This window comes from Rhea pennata, chromosome 13 (assembly GCF_028389875.1).
Source record: "Rhea pennata isolate bPtePen1 chromosome 13, bPtePen1.pri, whole genome shotgun sequence".
Lineage (NCBI taxonomy): Eukaryota > Metazoa > Chordata > Aves > Rheiformes > Rheidae > Rhea > Rhea pennata.
The window spans coordinates 4,544,013-4,568,581 of record NC_084675.1 but is presented as its reverse complement, the minus strand read 5'-3'; the positions used below and the strand labels follow the sequence as shown (position 1 = coordinate 4,568,581).

The 24,569-nt window shown below is 38.2% G+C and overlaps 1 protein-coding gene across 1 annotated transcript in view; it reads left to right on the top strand.

Moving 5' to 3' along the window:
• SMPD3 (sphingomyelin phosphodiesterase 3) overlaps nt 1–21,794 on the top strand; it is a 40,586-nt gene extending 18,792 nt beyond the window's left edge. The window contains exons 3-7 of the mRNA XM_062586649.1: nt 8,167–8,322; nt 12,795–12,884; nt 14,311–14,374; nt 19,865–20,027; nt 21,693–21,794. Of these exons, the coding sequence (XP_062442633.1) occupies nt 8,167–8,322; nt 12,795–12,884; nt 14,311–14,374; nt 19,865–20,027; nt 21,693–21,794 (575 nt within the window). The remainder of the gene's footprint in view (nt 1–8,166; nt 8,323–12,794; nt 12,885–14,310; nt 14,375–19,864; nt 20,028–21,692) is intronic.
• The last annotated feature ends 2,775 nt before the right edge of the window (nt 21,795–24,569 follow it).

Sequence of the window (24,569 nt, the reverse complement as noted above, 5' to 3'; positions counted from 1 at the left end):
GTGGAAATATAGCATGTTTCTGGGTCTGTGAGACGTGTGGATTCCACCACTTCCCATAACAAGGCTGCAATTTCATATTAGCGCTCAGTCAGGTTGTGGCTTAGCCTGTTCCTCCTCGAGTATCTTATGAACTTTTATGACCTTGTTTTATGATAGTATCTCCACACTTAGTTCTCTCTTGAATACTGGTCCTCAGAACAAGACTGAGTGAAGAAGGCTACTCTAGAACTGTAGCCTTACCTCCATTTTACAAAACAGGTCTGGGAAGGTAAGGAAGGAAAAGTTAGCAACATAGTAGCTTTATTTTATTTCATTTTTCGGTATTCTCATACATACATGAGAACACTGAATCATGACATTTTTCCATTTTCACTGTTGGCCTGAGCACTCATCAATTAAAATTGACCAATTGTTGAAATCTGTACGCATGCCTCTGGAAAATTTTCCATGTAGCTCCTCCCTCTTTTGCGTCAAAAGTATCAGTTCTAGACTTTAAGCAGATGTTATTAAAAAAAAAAAAAAAGAAAAAAGTAAAAAGCAAACCTACAAACCTTAACTTCTGTAGAAGATCAGAATTTAATTTAGACAGAGCTGTGTATACCTTTAGCATTACTTGACATGGCTATGATTCTTGTGTTCGGGATTCTGCTGGAGAGCAGAGTATAGCCCTCCTAGACTGCCTGAAGACAGCATGTACGCTGCAGACTGAGGCAGGACGGAAAAGTATTCGAAATGTTAGAACTCTGAACCTGGGCTCCACAGCGGTCAGACAACTAGTGTACATTTTAGTTTGTCAGTGCTTGAGTTACAGGGAGACGCAGACTTTGGAACAAAACTGCCAGTCCCTCAAGTACAGGCAGTACTGAGTTCAAGTACAGGAGAGACTGGATAATTTTAAAAAAGATTCATGAATTTTTCATCTATGTTTTAACAATGTAACATCCTATATTTTTAACTCTGCAATTATGCTAATGTACTGTGAGGCTGCTGTTGAGGAACTGAGTTTTGTTGCTGTTCTAGTTTAGGTTGTAAAGCTCTGGTTTTAGCCCTGTTCCTTTTTGCTACCTAGTCATGTATTCTCAGCTAGTCTTTGATAACCACACTATGAAGTCCATAAAATATTAAAAAGGAAGGGAAATAATGTTCTGTTCTCAGAGTCAGTCCAAAGCAAGGGTGTAAAACACAACTTTCATTTTCCTACTTACATGCTTGCTTCACATTTTTAGGCTTTTCTAGTTCAAGCTGCATTTGAATTCAGCAGACAAAGACTTAAGAGTCTAAATATGCTTTGATTAAATCATATTAGTGTATGTAGTGAAATGGAAAATTGAAGTTCATAACAGTTTAGCAGAGCTGTGCCTTTTGATTTGTATCATCTGATCCAAAACATTTCACACATTTAAAAAATTGTCCAAAAACCATTTCAACCTTATAAAGATGTGGTAAAAACAAGCACAGTTTAAAAGGTTAACCATTTAAATCATCTTGTCACACGTGACTGAGTGTAATTTGGCTCCCTTTCTAGGATACACAAACTTACGCTTGACAGTTCTGATAATTACGTGAACATCGAAGGAAGGGATCCAACTGCTTATGGGCAATAAAGAATTGCTTTTGCAAGAGATGTGCTGGCTAAACACTGTTCTGAGCAGTAACTATTTCTTTTAGAGCAGACATGCACCTTCAATAAAATTTTAGAATTAGATGTAAATTACCTGCTTAATTCTGTACCTATTATAGAATGTTGCCATGAAGCTATGAAGCAGCTCCTCATTTCCACTGTGGAAATAGCTGCATTCCAGTGACAAATGAAGGGACCCTGTAATGAGACTTGAATGTAATTATTTTCCAGGGGGCTGTTAAGTTTATATGGTTCTTTCGTGTCTTTCAATTAGTCAGTGATTAATGTTCTGAGGAGGTTCTAGGAGCTGCCTAGAATCCATCTACCTCCCAAGTCCCTTTAAGTCATGCCTTTGAGACACCCCCACAAAACCATCGAAACAAAATAAGCCTCAAGCTATTCCAGCCCAGGTCCATGTGAGGTACTGTGCTGGATACTACCCCCCTAAACTCCTTCATGGCTGTGTTTTTTTTTTCTTTTCTTTTTTTTTTTTTTTTTTTTAATGGGGAGTAAATCTAAGGTTGCACTAACCCACATAAAGAGTAAACAGAATTTAGCTCAAGATTGAGAGGGATCCCTCAGTCTTTAAAATCCTGACTGTGCCATTCAGGAGTATCTCATGTTAAATATCCCCAGGCAGTGATTCTACATATGTTCCTGAAATGGCAAAGCTGCCTTCTCTGCACCCTGGCAATGTGTCCTGCCCTTGCCCTGTCCTCACTTGTGCTAACACAGCTGTTTTAGTGTTGCACTGGACTGGAGAGCTGATCTAGCTGAAAAGTTATCTGGCAGAATAAAAGTGGCGGGGGGGGGGGGGGGGGGGGGGGGGGAGGGGAACTTTCTCTTTTTAGCCTATCCAGGCCCATAGGAAGGTCTCTTTTAGGAATACATGCTAGGGGTCTGCTTAAGCTGCTGCTGCATCCTTTGGTAGTGACTTGGAAACCGTCTTTCTTTTTAACTAGGCCTTGCATAGTGCACTTTATATCCCTTGTCTCCTCATCTTACCCAGATTCCCCTGCCTACGTATCCCATAGCCCTCTCAGTGCCGAGACCTCCAGTTCTAAAAACTGCTGGATCTTTTCCAGCCCCTGACTAGGCCTGTCAGCTGCTTTATTCAACAACCTTAATGTTTCTTCTGTTAGCACCTGTCTTCCCTGTAGATAATCCAAACAGTCCTCCACAGTGTACAGTACCTACCTGCATGTCTAACTAAAGACAGGATTTGACTTAGGCATTTCCAAACTGAATGAAAAGCAGCAGCTATGATTATCCTATCATGAACAGAGATGCAGTATTTATTGATGCTGGCTGAGGTTTCTCACACTACTCTTTCATCCTTCCATGTAAATATTGAAGCTGAAGGGAACTTGCAAAGAACTTGAACATGCTGAACCAGTCACAACAGAATTACTTGCATTTTTCCAGACCAGTTATTGAGGGGGAGAAAAAAAACCCAAAACACAGAGCAATTAGTACAAATCTGTATTCTCTGGTTAACCACTGGTGGCAGTCAATCAGATCAGAGATTCTATCTGAACACTTAATTGGAGCTGCAGGCTGGAGAAAAGAGATAAGGAGTATTACAGTCGAGAGTTACCTACCTATCTGCGGTGAACATTAGAGTTGGGAGTTACTTTGCTTCGTATTTACAGATACTATTTCAGTTCAGCAATGGGCAGTTTATGAAACATCTGTTCCACTGTTTGTTCTGGATTCAGGTTTGGCTTCTCCTTTACTTAAGTGTCTGATTAGTTCATTTATCTCCAAAGTCATTATCACAGGGACCTGGAAAGCCTGAGCCTCACTAACTCTTTTGCTTCTAAACATACAGTACTGTTGTGTAGCTGCTGGAAGCTAGATAGTGTTAGTTTAATAATAATCTCAGAAAATAGTTATGTTTGAGTTGCATTAAAGGATCCCTTCATCTGTCATTGAAATGTAGCTCGCTACATTGCACACGCTCCATTTAGTGTGCTGAAGTGTAATCGCTTCTGTGACCGCTAGTGGAGACCCAGAGATGCCCGACTGGGGAAAACCAGAGATGCCAGACTATCACACGTTCTATGCTACAAAGAAACGAAAATCATCCATTTCTAGAGCTTCGAGGTTCCTACTGTCCTGTCGTCCTGAGGTTACCCAGTGTACAGGGCTGCTACAATCAAGAGCTCAGGATTCTTGCCAAGTGAGATGTAATGCTTTTCCAGTAACGGCAATGCAGGTTACAAGACGCATTTCACAGTAACACTTTTTTTGCCTGTCTTTTGTTTTTTCTCAAGAGTTTTCAATTTCTGAGAATTTTACCTTTGTGTATGTCAGTTAAATGGGTTTGCTATGTTCTTCACACTGATCTGCTTCAAGTTGCTGGCTGAGTTTCCTGTCCTCATAAGTAATTGCTCTATTATTGTATCACTTACCCTAGTGAAGGCATGCTAGATACGTCGCAAAAAACACAAGAAAAATCTTGACAATTCAGGGATGGAAGGGCCCACCTTAGATATTTAAGCAGTTCATATAATCAACGCTTTGTAGAGAGTAAGATTAGTTACTGTATTCTTGTCAAAAGACACCAGGCTAAAAGTTGGGTCAAGAGGAAAGTACTGGCCTAAGGAGATGAGACAGGATAGAAAAATGCTGCAGAAAGATCAATGTCCAGTACGACCTTCACTGTAAATTTGAATGAGCTGCATCGTGAATGAGAGAGCTGAGACTGTTCAGCCTCACGAAGAGAAAGCTCAGGAAGGACCTTCTTGATGTAAGGAAGATGGAGGCAGACTATTCTCAGTGGTGCTCAGTGAAAGGGTAAGAGGCAATGGGCACAGACTGAAATGCAAGGAATTCCATTTAAACATAAAAGAAAAAAAAAACTTTTTTACTATAAGGTTGACTGAAATCTGGCACAGATTAGCCAAAGAAGTTGTAGAATCTCCCTCCACGGAGATGTCCAAAACTCAACAGTCCTGGGCATCCTGCTCTAGGTGACCCTGTCTTGAGCAGGGAGGTTGGACTATGTGATCTCTAGAGGCTCTTTCCAACCTCAGCCATTCTGTGATTCTGTAATTTCATCTGTGTCTTTAGTTAAGCAGAATGTGTATGTCAGGCATGCACACTGATTAGTATCACCTGCTCCAGGCTGTAATTTATTCCACGTGACCTATTTCTTATGCTTTTGTCTAGCTACATCTTAAATGTAGGACTCTTTCTTGTGGTATGTAGTATATCAGTATGTTTGCTAACAGCAGTTGTTAACATGTGAAATGCACTTCTACACTTTATTTGCACTGGGGTAGCAAGGATGTTCCCAAGAATAAATTAGACTGGATTTCTATCAAGCTGTGTGATTAGGGTATTAGCTAAAATTGATGTATAGGTAACTACAAACTGTAGATCAGGGAGTAGTTTCAAAAAGGACTTGTACTAGCTTGTATGTTACAGCCCAAATGGTAAAGATCTGTCAGGAATAACTGATGAGTGTAAGAAAAAATCAGATTATTTGCCAATGGAATTAAATGCCTAAGGAGATGAGTCAGTATCAGGATGTACTTAAAGTTCTCCCTCTCCCTGGTCATGTTTGTTTCAGTATTTCATTTAATTATTGAGGATTCTATCAAGTCATGTTTAGTTGAACATTTCTGATACACTTTGTGCTTAACTGTTACTAAACCTCCTCTTCTCCCCTCTTCTCCTCTCCCCTCCCCGATATTCTTGCAAGTCGAACCCTTCACAGGTTTAGAGTGGTAAGAAGGTGAAGCCGTAATGCCTGATCTTTCTTCCTGTGCACTAAGGCAGTTAGCGTGCTCCAGGGTTCACATTTTTAAAAGTCTACAGAGAGTGCTGATGATAGCCCCAACTCAGAGGAATGACAAACTAGCTATGAGGAAAAATCTGAAATCTGGCCCATTAGATCCAGCGTGGCCAGTTTTAAGAATAAGGTGGCACAGAAGAAACTGTTGTTTGTCAGCCAGTCTGTTGTCAGGATTACCAATGCTACCTTTGAGTTCTTGCATTCAAATCACTGCACCTGCTTATGCGCTTGCAAGATACTGTATTTACATTATTTCTTTGTTAATCACTTTAATATGAGATAAATGGAATTCAGTCAACCATCTCGTTTAGAAATACCCAGAATTTGAACTTTTGTTGTCTGTTCACTGGTCTATTAACTGGCACATAGCTTCCAGGCTTATGATGCTGAATCCACAAGGATATAGTTTTCTATCCTACTGTAGGATAAAACTCGCATTCAATTTGATTTTTTTTTTTCTTTAATCTCCAAGTGAGGTATTAAATGAGGGAAGTATTACTACTGCTGTCTCATTCTGGTCCCATTGGGGCGGGCAGATGATACTTTCAATAAGTGCTTCATCCCTTTAAAATTATGTAAAGGATGCTTAAATAGTCTAGGTGAGTAGGAGCCTTCTAGAAAGTACCTGACTGAAACTTTAACAATCTAAGTATCATTGAAAATCTGTCTTCATAATCTGTAGGGTATAATCAGTAAACAGTAACTCCCTTCTCTGTGTATTTTATGCAGAGAAAAAGAATATGCAACAATTTTTCTCTCCTTTCTCGTAAAAAATCAATACTTTGAAATGATAACTGACTTTTAACCTAAGTTTTTATGAAGAAGCAATTAAAGTATTTCATATGTGTGGAGTTAAATATTCACCATCTCCACAGTAAGTGCCACTGAAAGCACCTTTAGACATAAATAGCCATGATGTTTTTGATTTTTTTTAACAACTTTTTAATAGCTATCATGAAGTAGTAAGTAAAGTTAATACAAAATTTTAGTCAGTGAGTGATTTGGGGCTTGCTGTTTTCTTCTGATTGCGATATTTAGAAACAAATCTTTATTTTATCTTGAAGAAAATCAATGTTCTGACTTGACATTTATCAATCTAAGATTGAAACAACAAAATCATTATTGTAGAGTGAAAACAGAGAAGAAAAGGAAAGGAAGGATGAAATAGTAAACAGTTATTTCTAAAATGTGGCTCTTTCTGCTCCTTTCTCCCATATCAAGCTTTTACTAGCTCTCTTAGAATAATTACAGCAGTTAATTTTTTTCCTCAGACTTAATGTCACCTAATCCGCTTGAAACCAGGTATGTTTAGTTGCTGTAATTAAAGAGGTGTTTTATATGTCAGATGGCTTCACAAACTAAAAAATATTTAATAACCAATCAATCTCAACCCTTTTATTACTCTTATGAAACTGAGGCACATTCTTAGCATCAGTAGCCTAGTATAACTTCCTGAAACTGGCAAAAGGGATCTGTTTTTTTCCTTTCTGAAGTACTGCCTACCTAAATTGATAGTGTATATATATACTTTTAAAAATACGGAGATACTTCCAGTTTAGACATTCTTACTTGAACATGAATATAACCCTTCCTCCTGTACATTACTAAAGTATGAGCAAGATGAACAAGCAAGTTGTTCTATTTTACAAAATTAGGAAGCAAACAAAGAAAGATCAAGCGTTACGCCCAAGAACGTGCTGCCCAGTTTTGGCATAAGTAGGATTTTTACTCTGAACTCCTAATTATAAATCTAATGCAGACCTTCCTCCTCCTGTGGCTAAGGATGTCACCATTTTGGTTGTCTCTCTGGGGTAGAGGTGACTTGTCTTTTTATTTCTATAGAAGTGTCTAGTGTGATTCCAGAAGGAGATTCTTGAATCACCAAAAAGCATGACTTCTAATGAAGTTTAAAATTAACTATGCACTACATACTTAGTATGCTATTATCCATACCATTGCTTAGCAACTAATATGAGTATATTTTACTTCATTAGAGACATAAAATCTGTAAATTATTCCAGATATTTAAACAACTACAATGGAAGTTCACCCTTCTGTATTAATTTTTCAACTGTTTGCTTTCAAAATTTTGACTTTTTTGGCAAAGCATTAAGCCAATTAAGCATTAAGACTTTCAATGACTATCTGCTCATTCTTTATCATGTATCTCATGGAAAAACCTGGTTAAAGCCACATATCAAAAGACACTTTCATATATGTATACAGCCTCAGCTGTGGTATTTCATAAATTGAAAGCTGGATTTTTCACCTTGTTTTTTCTAAGTAAGTATTTTTAATATAGTTAATTTTATAAGCAAATTCTTCCACATGCAGCTGAGGCCACACAAGGCTAACATACAAGCTATGTCTCTTGTAAGTCTGACTTCAGGGGCTTAACACAGTGCATTGGCCTTGTACAGACTGTACTGCAGTGCATGTGCTAAGTGGCTTAAAAAAGAAGTGGGTAGCAGAAGTATTCTTTTAATTTTTTCACCTGCATCTTCCCCATTAAGGGTTTACCTTTGATGGGTGAGGAAAGGAAAATGAGACAGGAGTCCTAGTTTGCTTTAACCTCTGCATCTTCTGAATTAAACAGATGAGATTTTGGACCCAGCTCTGCAGAGATGTCTAGGACAGAGCAGTGGCCCTACTGATTTTGCTGGATGCATGCAGGCATCCAGCATTCTGAAAACCAAACTCTAAAACGAAATCTTGTTTCTTATTATTTCTTTGTTTGCTGCAGGAGATACTACTGTTCGATGTGAGCAACTGGATATGCTTCAAGATTGGCTGTCTGAATTCAGAAAATCTACCTCCTCCTCCAGCACAGCCAATCCAGAGGAGCTGGTGGCTTTTGATGTAATCTGTGGAGATCTCAACTTCGATAACTGCTCCTCTGGTAAGCCAAGCTTTTCCTTTTCCTATTGTGTACCTACTCTGGCAAGTAATGGAACAGTTCTTGGGTTTTTTTTTCCTCTTGTGGGTTATAACAGTATACTGAGCTGTGTCTGACTTCTGCAACCATATGTAGGGGAAGACGTAATTGCTACCGAAGCCTCTAGAATAGGGGCAAGGCTTGAGATGAGCCAGGGAGAATAACTCACACTTATGAACTCTGCCTAGTTATTCAGCAGGCTGTATTTTAAGGCGCAAAGGGCAATACTTTGTGACTTGCAGTAGTAAAAATAAAGAGGGATCTACTGGGTCCAGTTTTGAGTTATTTAGATGAGCTCTGTGACATCTATTGTCTAGAATTTTAGTTACTACTAAAGGAAGTATATTTATGGGATTTTTTTGTGGGGGGAAAAGCAGTAATATCATGCAATTAAAACATCTGGTAGTTCATAGAGAAGAGACTAATGCTGTGGTGAGAACTGAACATTGCCAAATTAATTATGGAAAAAATGAACTGTGGTGGTGTGAATTTAGATTTTTTAATATACAATATTTTAATAATTTTCCCCATATTTGGATATTGGGGGCACTATAAAAAAGAACAGTTAACAGGTGGTGAATTTTCAGAGATGTTAGCCTTTTTTAAACATAGATAGTATGCTCTCTTAACAGCTAAACACCAGCACAGAGTGCAAAGCACAGTGTTTGTATATCCTCTCTGCCTTCCCCACTGGGTATGGATCAGGCATCCAGTAGAGCCTCTTGTTGGCTCTAGACAGCAGCAATGGACTGCGCTATCTCTGAGCTGGCAAAAGTGCCAAGGTGCCCTGTGGCCTCCCTCAGCCCTGGGGGAGGTGAAAGAGGCTTTTTGGCTGGGCCAAACCTGAACCTCTGAGATAAAGAGCATGAGCTAGGTTCTGTGAAAGGAGAGCTTCATTACAGGGATTTCATCATCTGAGCTGTGTGTTACCAAGGAGACGAGCTGATTACTGATGAGCTCAAATTCAAACTGAGATTCAGCAGTTCAGACCAATTGAGTTTGTGGGTTTACAGCTTCTGGATGATCTGTGTGAACAGTATCTAGAGTGAAGTCAGTAGTGTTCACAAGAAGCCTAGGTAATTCAGCAGGGCTGAGAGCATCAACCCTAAAACAAATGGAAGACTTTTCTAAAGTAGGAGAAATGCTTATCTGGGTGGAAGATACCACCAACCCAGAGTACAGCTATTCTGTTGTTCATTTTTAGCTCATGTATAGAAGAAGTAAACTGATCATGACTGTCTGAATAGCCAGTCAAAGCACTTGCCAGCTCATGCTCTGCCTGAAGAATCCATTATGCACTGTGGAGATGAGTAATAACCAGTATTGACTACAGAACACTGTAGTGAAACAAAATTTATTATGATGAAATACAAGGGCAGTGAATTTTTAAGGAAGGAAAGAATAAACCTAGCCAGAAGCAGATCTCCAGCTAGCCAAGTTCCTGTGTGGGCAAGTTAGAGACCTAGTTTCAGCAGTCCTGATGAATGGAGACAGAAGCTTAGGAGTACTGAATGGACACAACTGCTGCCCTTTGGCTGTTCCATGTGTAATATTGTTGGATGGAGTCTCAGATGGATGGAGTGGCCTTGGGCAAAGATGTGCATCAAGGGAATAAACAATCTGCTGCATACCAAAGAGGAGACTGCCCAGGCAGCTCATGGCAGTCTGCAGAAGGTGTGAGCGAGCTGGACAGACACGCAAGAGCAGAGCTGTAAGATGGAACATACGGTGAGCATTTTCTGCCTGAGAAGTCTTGGCACTATGACCGATACCTTGCACAAATAGTAAAGAATACAGTTAGAATGCTATTGTGACTAGTCTTTCTAAGGCAAAAGAAAAAGCAACTATCTGCTTTTTTTTAATCAACAGTTACAACCTTTGCAACTATTAGTTAGGAGGATTAAAAAGGTTATAAAAATCTATTTTATTTTTATCGTCTCTGTAGCTCATTTATTTTTCTCCACTTCAAAATTCACTCAGCCTGGAAACTGAAATTAAACTACCTATTTCAGTTTTTTTATCTGTAGATTACTTTGTTTCCTATGCGCTAAGCAAGATTAATGCTTTGTTTTAAAGCTATGTCCTCCCTTTTTAAATTATGTATTGCTTTACAGAGACATTTGTTAGCACTGTGAAGAACAGAATGTATTTTTTATTTATTTATTTTTACAGTAATCAGCTTTCTGTAATTCTGTATACAGTTTTTTGTACTCTTTCCCATTCCGCTGACATAGCGGATTTTTTTTTTCTTGTACTAGTGACTATCAAGTTTTCAAAGATTTCAGAAAAAAGATTTCAAAGATCAAGTTTCCAGGCTTATGAGTGGTCTTATGCTTACGATAGATCTTCTGCAACTTGGTTGTCCCTCAGTGTTAAGACAGCATTATCAACATTAGTACAGTGAATTCTCATTTATCAGGACCGTTATTAGAAAGTTGTCTTTAATGTCAGGTTGCTGTGAATTGACTCATGAAAAATTCTTTTCTACTTTTTAACATTAGAGCATAAGATAAAAAGCCTTTAGTCACATGGATTAAGTTCATTTTATGAGCTGTGACTTCTAACTGTCGTTGTCACAGTAGTGAATTAATCATGACAAGATTTTAATCTGTCTTGTTTTTGAGGAAAGTTTTATAGACATATCCCGTAACAAGGGAAAGCTTGGAGAAATGCAGACTGGACAGATTTCATTGTACAGTTTACTATAAACATTAAACAAATCAGTTGGCTGTTCAGACAGCAAAATTCTCTGCATTGCACACCTGGAAAATCTGGGCAAGTCAGTCCTCATCCTCTGCCAAAGCTCAAGATACCCTGGTAAATTTATTTTTCTATCTCCTTGTGCTTATGAGGATCTATATTCTCAAGAGCAAGAGCTAGCTGGCTCTAATAGCCAAAAAACAGCTAGAATCATGTAGTGAGGCAGATCAGCTGGTGTGAATGCAGTAACTGAGGGACAATCAGTTGTATTAATGACTGTTAATGACAGACAGGCAAAAGTGCCTACAGCAATGCTTAATATTACTGTACTCCACATTGCCATTTGTGTTCCTCTTCCTTGTTAATAGGGAGAGGCTAACAGCTTCATCACTCAGCAAGAACAGTTTTGCAAAAAGAGGTCTGATTTGCTTCCTGAAGTGTGCTCAGCCACATTCTGTATAAGATAACCAGGTCACGGTTCAAAGTTTTGTTTCTGACTTTAGAGGAATCTATTTCATGCATACTTACAGATTCTGTTGCCTTGACAATAGACAGAGACAAATAGCAGCAGCAGCTCCAAGCACAGGTGAACATTCCAGTGATCCCAAGAGAAAACTTGAACTGTTGCTAAGAAATGTTGGCACAGTAAAGGGTGGAAGGGCTGCAATGAAGAAAGGAGTTATCAGGGGATATTGCCAGTCTCTTTGCCATTAAAAAAGAAAAAAAGAAAAAAAAAAAAGAGTTGTAGTGATTGGGATTTTCAGGTTCCAGTTGCTTGTGCCTAGGTATAATGCTCATGCGCACAAGAACTTGTTTATGTTGTTCATTGCCTGAAATTCAGGATATCTGTTACAGTGCCTCTGGGTCCTGGGGTTATTTAATGTATGTCTTTGAATACATAAAGCACAATATCAAATAGAGCTTAATCTGAAACCTGAGGGGTTATGTGGATTGCGTTTAGGACTGCTTTAATGCTGTAGATAATATCCCAATGAAATTATTGATTGCTCGTCTTTCTCTTAACTATTACAATTTGAAAAGCATTCAATGAATTCTTTTGAAGCAGGTAAAACGCAAGCTTTTGTCTTCAAGCTTACTGAGATCTATGTACGCACCAGTATTGCTATTATGAAGTCCAATTCTCCATTGTGTGATCTTGATAAACGTATTAGAGTAAATAATGCAATGTGAATGTGAGGGTAAGGAAACAAGTTAGAAAATCTTCACTTCCGTTTACTGTTAAAAGCTATTGAAAAATGCCTGTCTTAGAAAAACTTTGTAGGAAAGCACAGTTATTAGCAAACATTTTGCTGGAATTTCTGGTTAAGACAAGATATTGCCATGCAGTAAAAGTACCAGACTGCTTCAAATCTGTCTGCCTCCCAGGCTAGTGGGCACTAGGAAATTATGTGCGTTCTCTTCCTCAAGCTTGCTTTCTAGATTGATTAAAAAAAAAAAAAAAAAAAAAAAAAAAAAAAAAAAAAAAAAAACACAGAACAAAGGTTTTTGCTTATTTGCAATGTGAAATACAGAAATGTTGACGCCCCAAAGGCTGTTCCTGCCATCTTTCTCTAAGAACTCTACTGAAAATATATAAAACATAGCGCTCACTGCTTGACCAAAAGAATGCTAGCTGAAGCGGCAGAATATGAAAGCAGGCTTGCCTTTTTATGAAACACTCTTCATAAGTTTACAACATGTAGCTCATTTCCCTTTTCTTTATTCTTTCTCTGCAGAGGACAAGCTGGAGCAACAGCATTCTCTGTTTACACACTATAAAGACCCATGTCGAATTGGTCCTGGGGAAGATAAACCATGGGCAATTGGTAAGGTCTTCTCTAACTATCAATATGTGAACGTAACTCATTCTCATCTGTCATAGACACAGTATCTGCAGGCAGTAGGTCGCACAGCTAACGAGCAGTAACAATGTGGTAGAGACTGTACATTTACAAGTGGCATTTTTCTAACATGGTAATGCATAGTTTGTAATTTAACGAAACACTGCTGAGGCTTAAGATCTAAACACAGATCTCAAACCTCAGTCCACATGCTGGAATGGAATGTGGCACTCAAGCATCAAGCTACTCGAATGCGTTCACACACCCATTCTACTTTAAAATCATCCGTAGGTTACTTTGCAAAAAAACACAGCCAAATTACTGTTTCTGTACTTCCAGCATATAATGAAAGCCTGCAGCTTTTGATCAGAATGTTCCATTTTGGTGTTATGTAAGTGCTGTAAGGGAAGATGTAACAAAGCAATTGAACAACACTAGGAACTCCTAGGGTTCATCTTATAAAAGCTTTCCTGGAACTCAGACATAGCTGTTCCTGGTGCAACTCAGATGAACTCAGATGAGTTCAGATGCACTTCAGAGAGAAGTTCAGAGAGAAGTTAGCGTCTCTCTAGAGTGGGTAATTATAACCAAAGATACTAAAGTGAACGTGGAACTGTTTAATTATGTGACTGTATTCACTCAGCAGAAAAAAAAACAAAAAATCAGAGAAGTTGGGATTGAGAAACTGGAATTGTGGTGGCACCATCTGCAAGATGACAGTAGAAAGGTTTGGATAGAGGATTTACTTGTAAAGACTAGGCAAAGGTTCCTCCTCTAGGCTGTAGGCAGCAAACAGGCCAGTTGCCTGCTACCAGAAGCTATTTGCTTTTGCTAATCCCTTATATAAACACAGACTGAAAATGGGCTGTAAGAAAGAGAAGTTGGGGCAAGAATTATTAAGGAATAAGAGACAGTAAGAATACAGAGTACAGCAAGAAGAAACAGGAAATGCTGAAGGTCAAGTTTAGACTGCAATACCTGCCAGGAAAACATGAAGAGAAAGGACTCAAGTAGGGACTGCTTGCCCTTTGCCCACTGCTTGCACTGTGGGCACAATGGAACAGAAGATATATGGAGGGAGACAGAAGAAGAAAAGCTGAGGTACTGAGGTCAAATATCCCTATTCTCTGTGCTAAAAGAAATTGTTTTACTACATTTATTCTGAAAAGAAAGACTCTATTAGACTGAAAGCATCAATTAATCAAGTGTGAGATGCAGACCTTATAAGAAGGATGACTGTTGTACATGGATATTGTGTTCAGATGCAAGTAAATAAAAAAAATGCACAGTCAGAAAAGTCCCCTCTCCCCAGTATTTATGCTGTCTTCACACAGCTGTAGCTACTTACCTCCTGCTACTTGCCCCCTCAGGAAGTATGCGGAGACTGTCACATTTCCCTTTCTGTTCCCAGGTACCTTGTTGGATCCTGAAGGACTGTATGATGAAGAAGTGTGCACTCCAGATAATCTGCAGAAGTATGCATTTCCTATTCCTCACATACACTTCAGACCATTCCTTAAAAGCCAGTTCACTGCTTGCTATTTAACATTTCAGAAATTGACAGTGTTTCATGGTCTATAAGATGTACTGAACTGAGTAAACACACCTGGGGTCTTCAGGTAGAGAGAAAAAGGAAGGAAAAGTATCTGCTTCTCAAAATCTAGCAGAGTTGGTTTAGCTGAGTGAATTTTTGATAAAAGCTATTGCAGTTGGTGCCTTTTTATCTCTAGAAATGATCCTACCTGGACAGGCCCATAGGAACAGGACAAGCAACTCCAAGCACTACCACAAAAGGGTATGCCAACAGCTTGTTTGAAGATCTCTCTGCAAGCAGCCAGTCCCATGGTCCTGGCACTACCAAGGAGAGCAACAGAAAGAAACATAATTTTCCTCAAATAAAAAAACATGTAAGGTATAAGCCACCACCCCAGTCCAACAACCAATTACTCATGCTAGAAGGCTTGCAGAATTCAATATACATAAAGAAGAAAAATCACAAATATAGAGAGGAATTAAATAGCATGTCAAACAACTAGGAATAATACTTCTTTCAGTGATATTAGTCCATCATTGCTTTCAAAATTCTGATAGTGAGAAACAGAAATCTTTTCATGTGACTTAAATGAAAAAGAAATCTAATCGTGAGGAATTCCTAAGGTAAACTTCCTAAAGTCCAATACTATTCGTTAAATAATATGCTAGTGAAGAGATTAATCAGCATTGTACATTGCAGAGCACTGTTTAGTTTCTACATGTTCTCTTCCTTGAAGGCCAGTTTAATAGACTAAATAGGTTATCATGACTAACTATAAAAGATGTCTACTTTTTGATTATCAAAATATACTAAAGAGGTAAAGATATTTGAATTAATGATCCTGCATTTACATATAGCTGTACAGATGGTTCAGTCAGCATACATAATGGAAATGATACATTTATGTAGGCACAGTTGTTTATCTTGGCATTTTAACTCATTAAATAGTGCAGTGCAATGTATGGAACAGATGTACCCTTAGTTGAATATATTAGGTGAAGCTAACCCTTAAAGTCTTTTTCAAAGCTGTTTTGAGCAAAGAAATTGAGTAAATTTCTAGACACAAGGTCTAGGTTTAGTTTTATATATCTATATATCTATATATATATCTATATATCTATATCTATCTATCTATCTATATATATATAAAAAGTCATGCTTTGTACATTCAAGAGCCTGCAAAATCTCCAGGCATGTCTATTCACGTGTTGAAAACATGAATTCAGTACATGTGAAAGGGATTTTCGAGAGCAGAAGTAAGGTAATTTGGCCTCTACAATCAAGTTTGCAAATGCAAATCTCTATGTGGGTGTAACATTCTATTTTATGATTCCAAGAGCGGGCTTGGAGCTCTTAAAAGGCTGCTTTTCTTTTTTTCTCCTCTCCCCTTTTTCTTTTTTCGACCATCTGTCATCAAATTAGTTTGGAGATACTTTATTTTATTCCCTGAAGAGTTACTTGTATTCAGCAATTAAATTCCACTGATACATGCATGACTGCTAAATAAATTCAGCACTTAAATTCCATTGATACATGCATGACTGATAAATAAATAGCCATTAGATGATCCATAGAGATTTGTATTATTACTTAAGCTCCTTACGGATACCATCTCAGTATGAGATATAATGGGAAAATATTCTTGAACTTCGGTAACAATACATATAATGCTTTTTGCCTAATAAGAGTAGCCTTCTGCAATATGTGATAATTCTCTTAAATAGAGGGGTTTTTAGATCTATTAACAGGAATTTCCGCTAGCTTTGTATTCAAATCTGCAGGGAAACAGGGATCTGCCTGTTTAAGTTATTTAGAAATGCTTTAATATTTGAGAAACCCTCACCCTGATAAGAGACAGAGAGCCTCTCCTTGCATCCTTGTATGGGATTGGTAAACATAATAGTAAACGTTGCAGTGAAATTCAACATCATTAATGAAATCTGGGCTTTGAAAACTATAAAGTATTTTTATAAATGTCTTTCCTAACATACATCAATGAAGTGCCTGGAGATTATAAAATGCTATTGACAGCACAGAAGCTGTGGAGCACTGTGTTGCTAACAAATATCATTTATTTATGCAGCAAAACAGGGTACAGCCTAAAACTGATCCGTTCTGAACATTTTCAATAATAGATCTTGATTAAGTTCTCAAACCTTTTAAAATGCACATTTATATTAGCAATAAGTAGCAACATAAGCTACCCAGACAATTATTTCTTCATCAGCACTTTTCTGTAGTTTATAAAAAGAAAAATTAAGCAGTTCACAATATTAAACTAGTAAGTCCATGAAAGAAGTAGCACAATTCGTTCTTAGTTACTTCCTATTTCTTTCATGTTAACTACTGCATACATAAAACATCAGCCTAGTACAATACACTTGGTGCAAATGAAGAGCAAGTTGTTTATAAACATAGAACAATTAAGATAGACTTAAAAACCTGGGCCTTGCCACAGTGCTGGATGCTGCACAGGCTTCTGCTCAGAGAAGCTTCATGAAACACATACAGGTGATCTTGCCTCACAGAGGTGCATTTCACTCTCATGAAAGGACTGGCATAAGCAATTTTAGTCTCTTAAGCCCTGAATGAATTCTGGAACAGAAGACCAAATTACTCACAGCTAAGAAATGGGATTTAAGTCCCAGGTTTTCCATGTTCCACAAGCCCAGTCTCCAGGGCTGTAGAAGGAAAGACTGGCTTGTGATTCTGGGCTGCAGTGAGGGAACAGCAGTAAAAAAGGTCTTCAACTCCTCTGGCTCTCTCAGGTTTTATGAGGAGGTTAGTTTTGCATTATGGTTCCCTTAGACATACTGCTCTTCATGCTCCTTTGTTCACTGCAGCTGTGGTCAAGCATTACCAATCTAAGCTGATCGGCCAAAGAGTTGCATGACAGAGCTTTCATACTTTAACTCTGGAGTTAATCATGACTCTAAATCTTTCTAGGAAAAAAAGTAAGTTAAAATTACTTTTTAATCCTTCCCTCTTTTGTGCCCTAGGAATTAGAGCAATTATTTTGATAAAATTGAAGTTTTATGATTGTTTTATGGCTCAGTCATAATTAGTTGTGTTTACTTAAATGGTTAGCACCTAACTGTTAGTATGGTATATCCAGATGGTTGGTACTTGCCTCTACTTCCTGTAGAGAAAAACAGCAGACCATTGTATACAGAGGCATACAACTTTAGTCAGAAACTGATGCACAGATCTTTAAAATTCATTTTCCCCATGTATTTGAAATTAACATTTCTCTTCTGTGAGCCTTTGTGCAGGTTAAACATTCACAGAATTTTAAAAGGATAGAATTGAAGCTAAAGTGAATTCACCTTTTAAATTCATGCAAGATTTTTTGCAGTAGCACTCTAGCCTTAATCAACAGTTTCATCTACTATGTTACTTAACTGGGTTTGCCAAATATAAATACAATTTTCAAAAGAGGTCAGTTTCAAAGAGCTTGCTTCCTTGAATCTAGAAAGAAAATTTCATGAAGTGAATCACTTGCAATAGCTCTCTGTAGAATGAACAGTTCAGTTTGCAAATGAGGTCCAGAGAATAAGCTGATTTAACGTAACTTACGACAGTCTAAACTGAGTAATACATAGAAGGAAGCTTACTTTTATAAACAGGCTACAATAAACTGTAAGAATCTTCAATATTTCATTAAGTCCAGAGGGGTTAAAGAAGTTCTGATTAAGTGACCAACTATAACGTTTGCTTTTAAACAACAACTATGACAAAGTACTTTTATGCATCAACTAACAAAAACTTACAGATTCTAACATTAATTAGATCCCTTCAGCTGTAGGGCAAGTGCAAGTGCTGTGTCTCCCCCCTTGCCACCATCCTTCCAAAGTGACAAAATTTGACGGAGAAACCATTCCGACCTCAAATCGCAGAACACGTCACAGAAGTTCAGTGTCTCTTATTTTTCCTTCATCTGTATTCTCACATGCATGTACAAAAAAGGTTCCCAACCTGACAAAAAACATCCAAAGTAATTTTAAAATCTGGGTGCTCAAAATATCCTGTCTTTTTCCAAGGTGAAATTAGAGGCTTTGTACCTGCTAGGACCCAAGTTCATGGCTCAGTGTTTCTCCTGCGACAGTTGATGATGCAGCTTAATGGCGCAATCAACTCTTACAAGGGAAACCACAGAACCCTGAGCTCAGGTTTTGGCAGGTAAGTTAAGAAAAATGATTTTCAGGGAGTTGGTTTTGAAAATCGTTTGTTTCTATATTTTGACTCAGATACCAAAACAACCAAATTTGTCCCTCTCGGCATGCCTAAGTTATCATGCAAAACTGCTACAATTGTACTTGATACTAACTGTTTGCCTAATACCCTACATGTGCAATTACAAATCCTACGCCAGGCACATTCTGCTTTTGCACACACAGTTGTATACGTGTTGTTTTTAGCATTACAGTGCTAGACATTTTAAGTAGAATACAAAAAGGTAAAACAAATGTCCTTTTATATCCAACAGCATAACACAGAAGCACAGATTTATTATAAAATAGGGTGAACGGGACCTTTGTAGGTCCTATTCACCCAAATCCAACCTTCTGTTCAAAGCACAGCCAACTTCAAAGTTAGATTAAGTTGCTCAGAGCCTTAATAGTCTTCTGTATAACATTTACTCTTAAGGTTTAAGTAGCCAAACTGTAAACACTTTATGGGAGAGGAGCAGCTTATTAGCCTGAACAAAGACTGGTACCTAGAAAACTGAATCTTAATCTTTAATTCTGCACCTGGTCTTGGGCTGGGTAATCTCTACGCAACATGGGGGCAGTACTAACCCCTTCACCACACTTGCCCAGCAAGTTCATCTCTGCAGAGGAGTTTGAAGATACTGTCATTATATGGAAATCAAACTCATTGGCTGTCATTAGTGAAGTAACAGCTTGAGATCCAAGACAAAGTAATCAGGTGCAGAGGCTCATTCAAAACCACAAAACCACGTGCCCAGGTACGCGCTCTCCAAAAACTGTTGTACTCATCTGTATCCTTTCTGTAAAGGTTGCTCTCTAATTTCAGGGTTGCACTGATCAGAATGGACAGGTTTGTATCGAAGTACATAAATTTGTTCTAGATTCTGGGCCAAAGGGGAAGGGGCTGGCCTGGGCTGTAACATACTGCAGACAGCAAGCTAGATCCTTCTCTTGGAAATTTGCTCTCCTGGCTACAAAGGTTGGTACCGAGGCCTACTAGACAGCATCAGGGATGACAAAGCCGCCATCAACATGTTAGCACAGCTGATACAGCATCATAAAGAAAAACACAGCTAGAAGATGCACTTCATGCTGTAACTTTATCAGTTGTTTTGGATGGGCATTACCCTTACTGGGCATCTGGAGAGAAACTACCATAATGTACAACGGGACAGAATGAGCAAACATTTAATGCACTTGGGGTTTTTTTTGTGAAATAGGGTGCTGGAAAGTGAAGAAGGAAGGAAAGGCTACTTAGTCTATCCCACCAGCAAGAACCGTAGTTCCAGTCAAAAGGGGAGGAAGGCATCATTGAAAGGAAATGGGAGGAGAATTGACTATATGCTTTATACAGAAGAAGGTCTCTACTTGGAATGGAAAGTGGTGAGTTTCACAAGAAAAAGAGCTATAACTCACAGGACAAACTGTCTAGATGGCATGTTAGCCTCTTCTGCTTGGGCTAAAAGGTGAATTTGCCACTTTAGTATGTTCTACTTCTTGTACGCCTGACTTTGCAAACATAAAATTTGTTTATATAATACATACAGTTTAGGTGGTCTGGTAGCAATGCTTGTAGGTAAGCTGCCCTTCAAAACAAACAACCAAACCAAACCAAACAAACAAATCTTGTTTCTGTTCTTTCAAGTTTTGCCAGACCAACTGTTTTGGCTGGTGCTTTCCATGCCAGCAGTCTTTTTACTTTTAAAATCAGACAGAAGCTTTTTAAAAGCTGTCAAACTGTATTGTTAGAAAGCTCCCTGCTCAGAAAAGCTGCTGCAACTATGTGCAGTTTCACTGAGTTTGCTGAAGTGTCTGGCTGTGTTTTTACTATGCCTATGAAAACCTGCCTAGGTTACAAGTGATACATAGACAAAAGTTGAAGTGCTAAGCTAGAAAGAGAATTTGCAGTACGTTGTCTGCTCCCTTGTGTATGATCTTGCCTTATACAGAATTCCACAATGAAAATGAGAAACTAGTTCACGCTTATTTACCATACCCCACTGCAATTACTGTACAGTAACATGCAATCCAGCAATTCACCATAGTTTAGCACACGATACCTTGATCTGCCTGTGCTCTCCATTTGCAGGTGCTCAGCAGACATGTCAGCATAGCAGCTAAATTCTTCAAAGGCTTCTGGTTTTGGATGTGCAGATGTCTATTGTGTATCTGTGCACTAAACTCACCCTATGTTCAAATAAGCAGCAACAAAAACATTTGAATAATTTTGACCCAGATTAGGTCTTTGATAAAGCTTATCATACAAGTGCTCTTGCCTGGGTAAAAACAAGTGAGTGGCTAGGAAAAGGCCAGATTATTTCCTCTTGTGGGATGCTAGTTAAAAAGTGCTTACTACACTACATGGTTACTACAGTATTTATGCTTCCTGCAAACAATTATCAAAGTACTGGCAAACTAAGTACCTGGCTCATAGAAGGGGATAATTAAATTGTATAAAGAGAACACTAAGGTTGCTACATGAAGTTTTCAGAAGTTGGGAAGCCAGCAGTATTTCCCTACAGAACCTTAATCTGGTCCTGCAAAATTTTGCCAGCACAAAGTCTAGAATTTAGGCCTCTTACCACCTTAAGTTCTTATGAAGGTTACCATCACTGTTTGATGAAGTCAGGCTTGCTTTTTAGCTGCGTGCTATGTCTAGTACAGTAAAGCAAGCCCCTCCTCCCAGGTGACTCTTTCTTTATGTACATCAATAACCTACAGCAGGATTACAGATAAGCCTATCTGGAACAATATGGATATTGCTATATGTGGAAAGAAATGGGTACAAGAGATTTCATCCTGCCTCATTGAACTATATATTGTGTCAGTTTTGCAGCTCTTCAACTGCGCTGCATTAACATGCCTTGTGTAGCAGATAGTTTACCAGTAGCATAACTGAGCCAGACCGGTTGCAGGCCTTTTTGGTCGTATATAGCTACTGATACAATGAGATAGCTCAAGGAGAGGCATAAAAGGTGAAGCCTGACATATGATAAAACACAATACTTGTACATTCCTTCTTGCTTACTTTTTGCCTTTCTTCTGCAGGAAGTGGAAGAGTTCAGCTTTATTACTCAGTTAGCAGGCTTGACGGACCACCTACCAGTCGCAATGCGTCTAATGGTATCTACGGGAGAAGATGACCCTTAAAACTGACCAGCTTTGAGATATTAGAAGAGGGAAACATTGACGATATTAAAAAATATATCAGAACATAAGAAAGAACTATTCTGGTGCCACGTTAGGAAAGATGACCAGACCTGACCCAGGCTACACTTCAGAATGTACCAACAATAGAGGATATAAAAAGGGAAGAAATTGAAAGGGTTGTGGCCAAAAACCACTGTTGCAAGTTGCTCAGGCAACAGGGCAGGCCTGTATTACAATGCTTTCACTGTGGACCGAAAGGAACCAAGATGGAAGTCCTAATTCCTTCTGAACCAGTGCCATTCTTATTAAAACATGTTTTTATACTACTATATAGCACAATTTAGTTTGTAATTAGTCTGTGATTTAGTGCTGCTCAATAGTTTTTTGCATAATTTCTTTGTATAACTAAAGCTAAAGCTTTTTTCTTTTTTAGCCTGTTAAAGTTGTAGTAGCGTGCTTGCATCAGTAGCATGCGCCCGCACTGCATGCCACTCAGATAAAATAGTAAGATATCATGGGGAAAATAAGAATGGAAGTGAATTCAAAAATCAGAAACCAGCAAAATTAAGGCATTCTGGGACTGGCTGATCCTTCTGTCATTACAGATGAATCTTAAAACAAAAAAACTCTCTTCAATTTGCAGACCAATAGTCTCCTGTCTGATTAAGGATATGTTAAAATTAGGAATTAAGACTTTAACACACAGTTCTACCATCCTATTCTGATTGTGTTCCCATTACAATTATGAAGTGTTTTGTCTGAATTGGGCCTTTAGTTTTCTAAGCACAAGTTAGTCTTTGAAGAAGAAATACAGTTCACCTGTAATGTCTTTTATTTTTTTCCTATATGTGGGGCAGTTCTGAATTATGGTATGGGATGATATATAGTGTTACAGTAGAGTGAATAGATTCCTGTAGTACCACTGGTAACATCAGTCAACATTCTGCCTTGGCTAGAAAGAGTAAATGGGAAATAGCTTGTAAAATGCATGCTAGAGTTAATAGAGTTAATGTGCACATAAGTGACATTTTTGGAAAGCAAGTATAGAACAGTGTATGACTGATAAGACAAGGTAACATACTTTTCAAAGGAATCAGTACTCTTAAAGGAAGAGAGTAAAATGGCTAGCTTAATGAACAAATAGAATTGTGACTCTCAGTGTTAAGTAACTTCTGAGCAGAAGGTAAGTTTATACGTCTGTGGAACACAATTCTGTGTTTGTTATGCACAGACTTTAATACAGGTCTTGTCATCTAATTCTTACTTTTTTTTCCACTGCTGCCCTTTAATGTGGGGCTCTTCTCTACCATCTTATCCCAATGACCAGACCTACTCAACCTCTGCAACCTTAACAGAAAAAATGACAAGTTAAGAGTCAGATGCATAACTACATTTCTTGGCATTTTTTAGGGAGTTACATTCAGAAGAGAGCAAAAGTGTTGCCAGAAGAACAGCAAGACTCTGTTTTCTTCTGCCTGTTTCCTCTTACATTACAAAATCCCTTTGCTGAAAAGAGAGGAGTTAGTTAATGTAAAACATGTACTTACTCCTTTAAGTAAGTAAACTGTTTTAGTTATGCTGGCCACAAACTCTTGAAGATGCTCTTGTTTTGGTTTAGTTTACACCTGCTAGAAATCAGCTTGAGGTAAATTAAACTAAACTAGATTTAAAATAGAAATCTGTCTGCACAGCCTCTTATACTGGCTTAATTAGCTACAGTAAACAGCAGAATTTTTACTTAGATCAGCCTGATTTTCCAAGTAGAGAAACTCTTAATAATCATGAAAGTACTAACAGTATTGGCTAATTCCAAGTAGGAGGTAGGGGCCCTTTTAACACTCTTCCACTGTGCCCAATCTTCACATGTTTTACACTTCATTTTCCAGTCCTGGCATCCCTTCAGCAGAGACTGCCTCTTCAAGTGTAGTGTGCCAAACCATGTGGTAGTCTGCGAAGTGCAACCCATGGAGATTCAAAAATGGAACCAGGCTCAATTCTCCTTTTTGATAAAATTAGGAATTCAAGTTTACAGCATCAGAGACTTTAGTGTGCTCTCCCAGTGCACCGTTTCCCACTTTGTATGTTTCTCTTTATACAGAGAGTGCGCGAAGGCGCAATGCATTTTTCTGGTTTCTTATCTCTCCATCCAGTTCAGAAAGACTTGTACCTGAAACAATGCTTTTAATCCTATTTTCTACCTTGCTTGTATTTTATTAACCTTTTTAAAAAAAGACAAACAGTAACAGTAGCAATTTGTGTGCTGTCCAGCAGCTATTTCTCAGTAGTAAGAATAAATATAAGGTACAGTATTTTTAATAGCTTTCCTAACAATGTAAATTACAATTTGATATCAACTTCACTGAGTATCAGTTGCAGTAGCTAAATCTGACACTGTGTGGGATATAATCATAAAACTCTACTGCCAAACAATCTTACATTATTTACAGTAAAACTAACGTTTAGTCTAAATTACTTTTAAATTAGTTCTGTGACTGTGTGCTGACTAAAAAACAGGCACTTTTGTCAACCTTTTGAGATATGTTGAGAAATATTTTTTCAAAATTGAAGTAAACGGTTTTAGACTTTGATGTTCTTAGCTTTTCAGTGATCAAGAAATGGATAGCTGTAAAACGGTCTCTTTAAACAACACACGTACACTTAACCAGTCTAGGTAGTTCTTACTAATTTACTGTCTTAAGGATCTAACTTTGCAAGAGAGTGATGCTGGGAGGTACAGCATTGTGGCACCACTGTACAAACGCTCCTTGCTTTTTT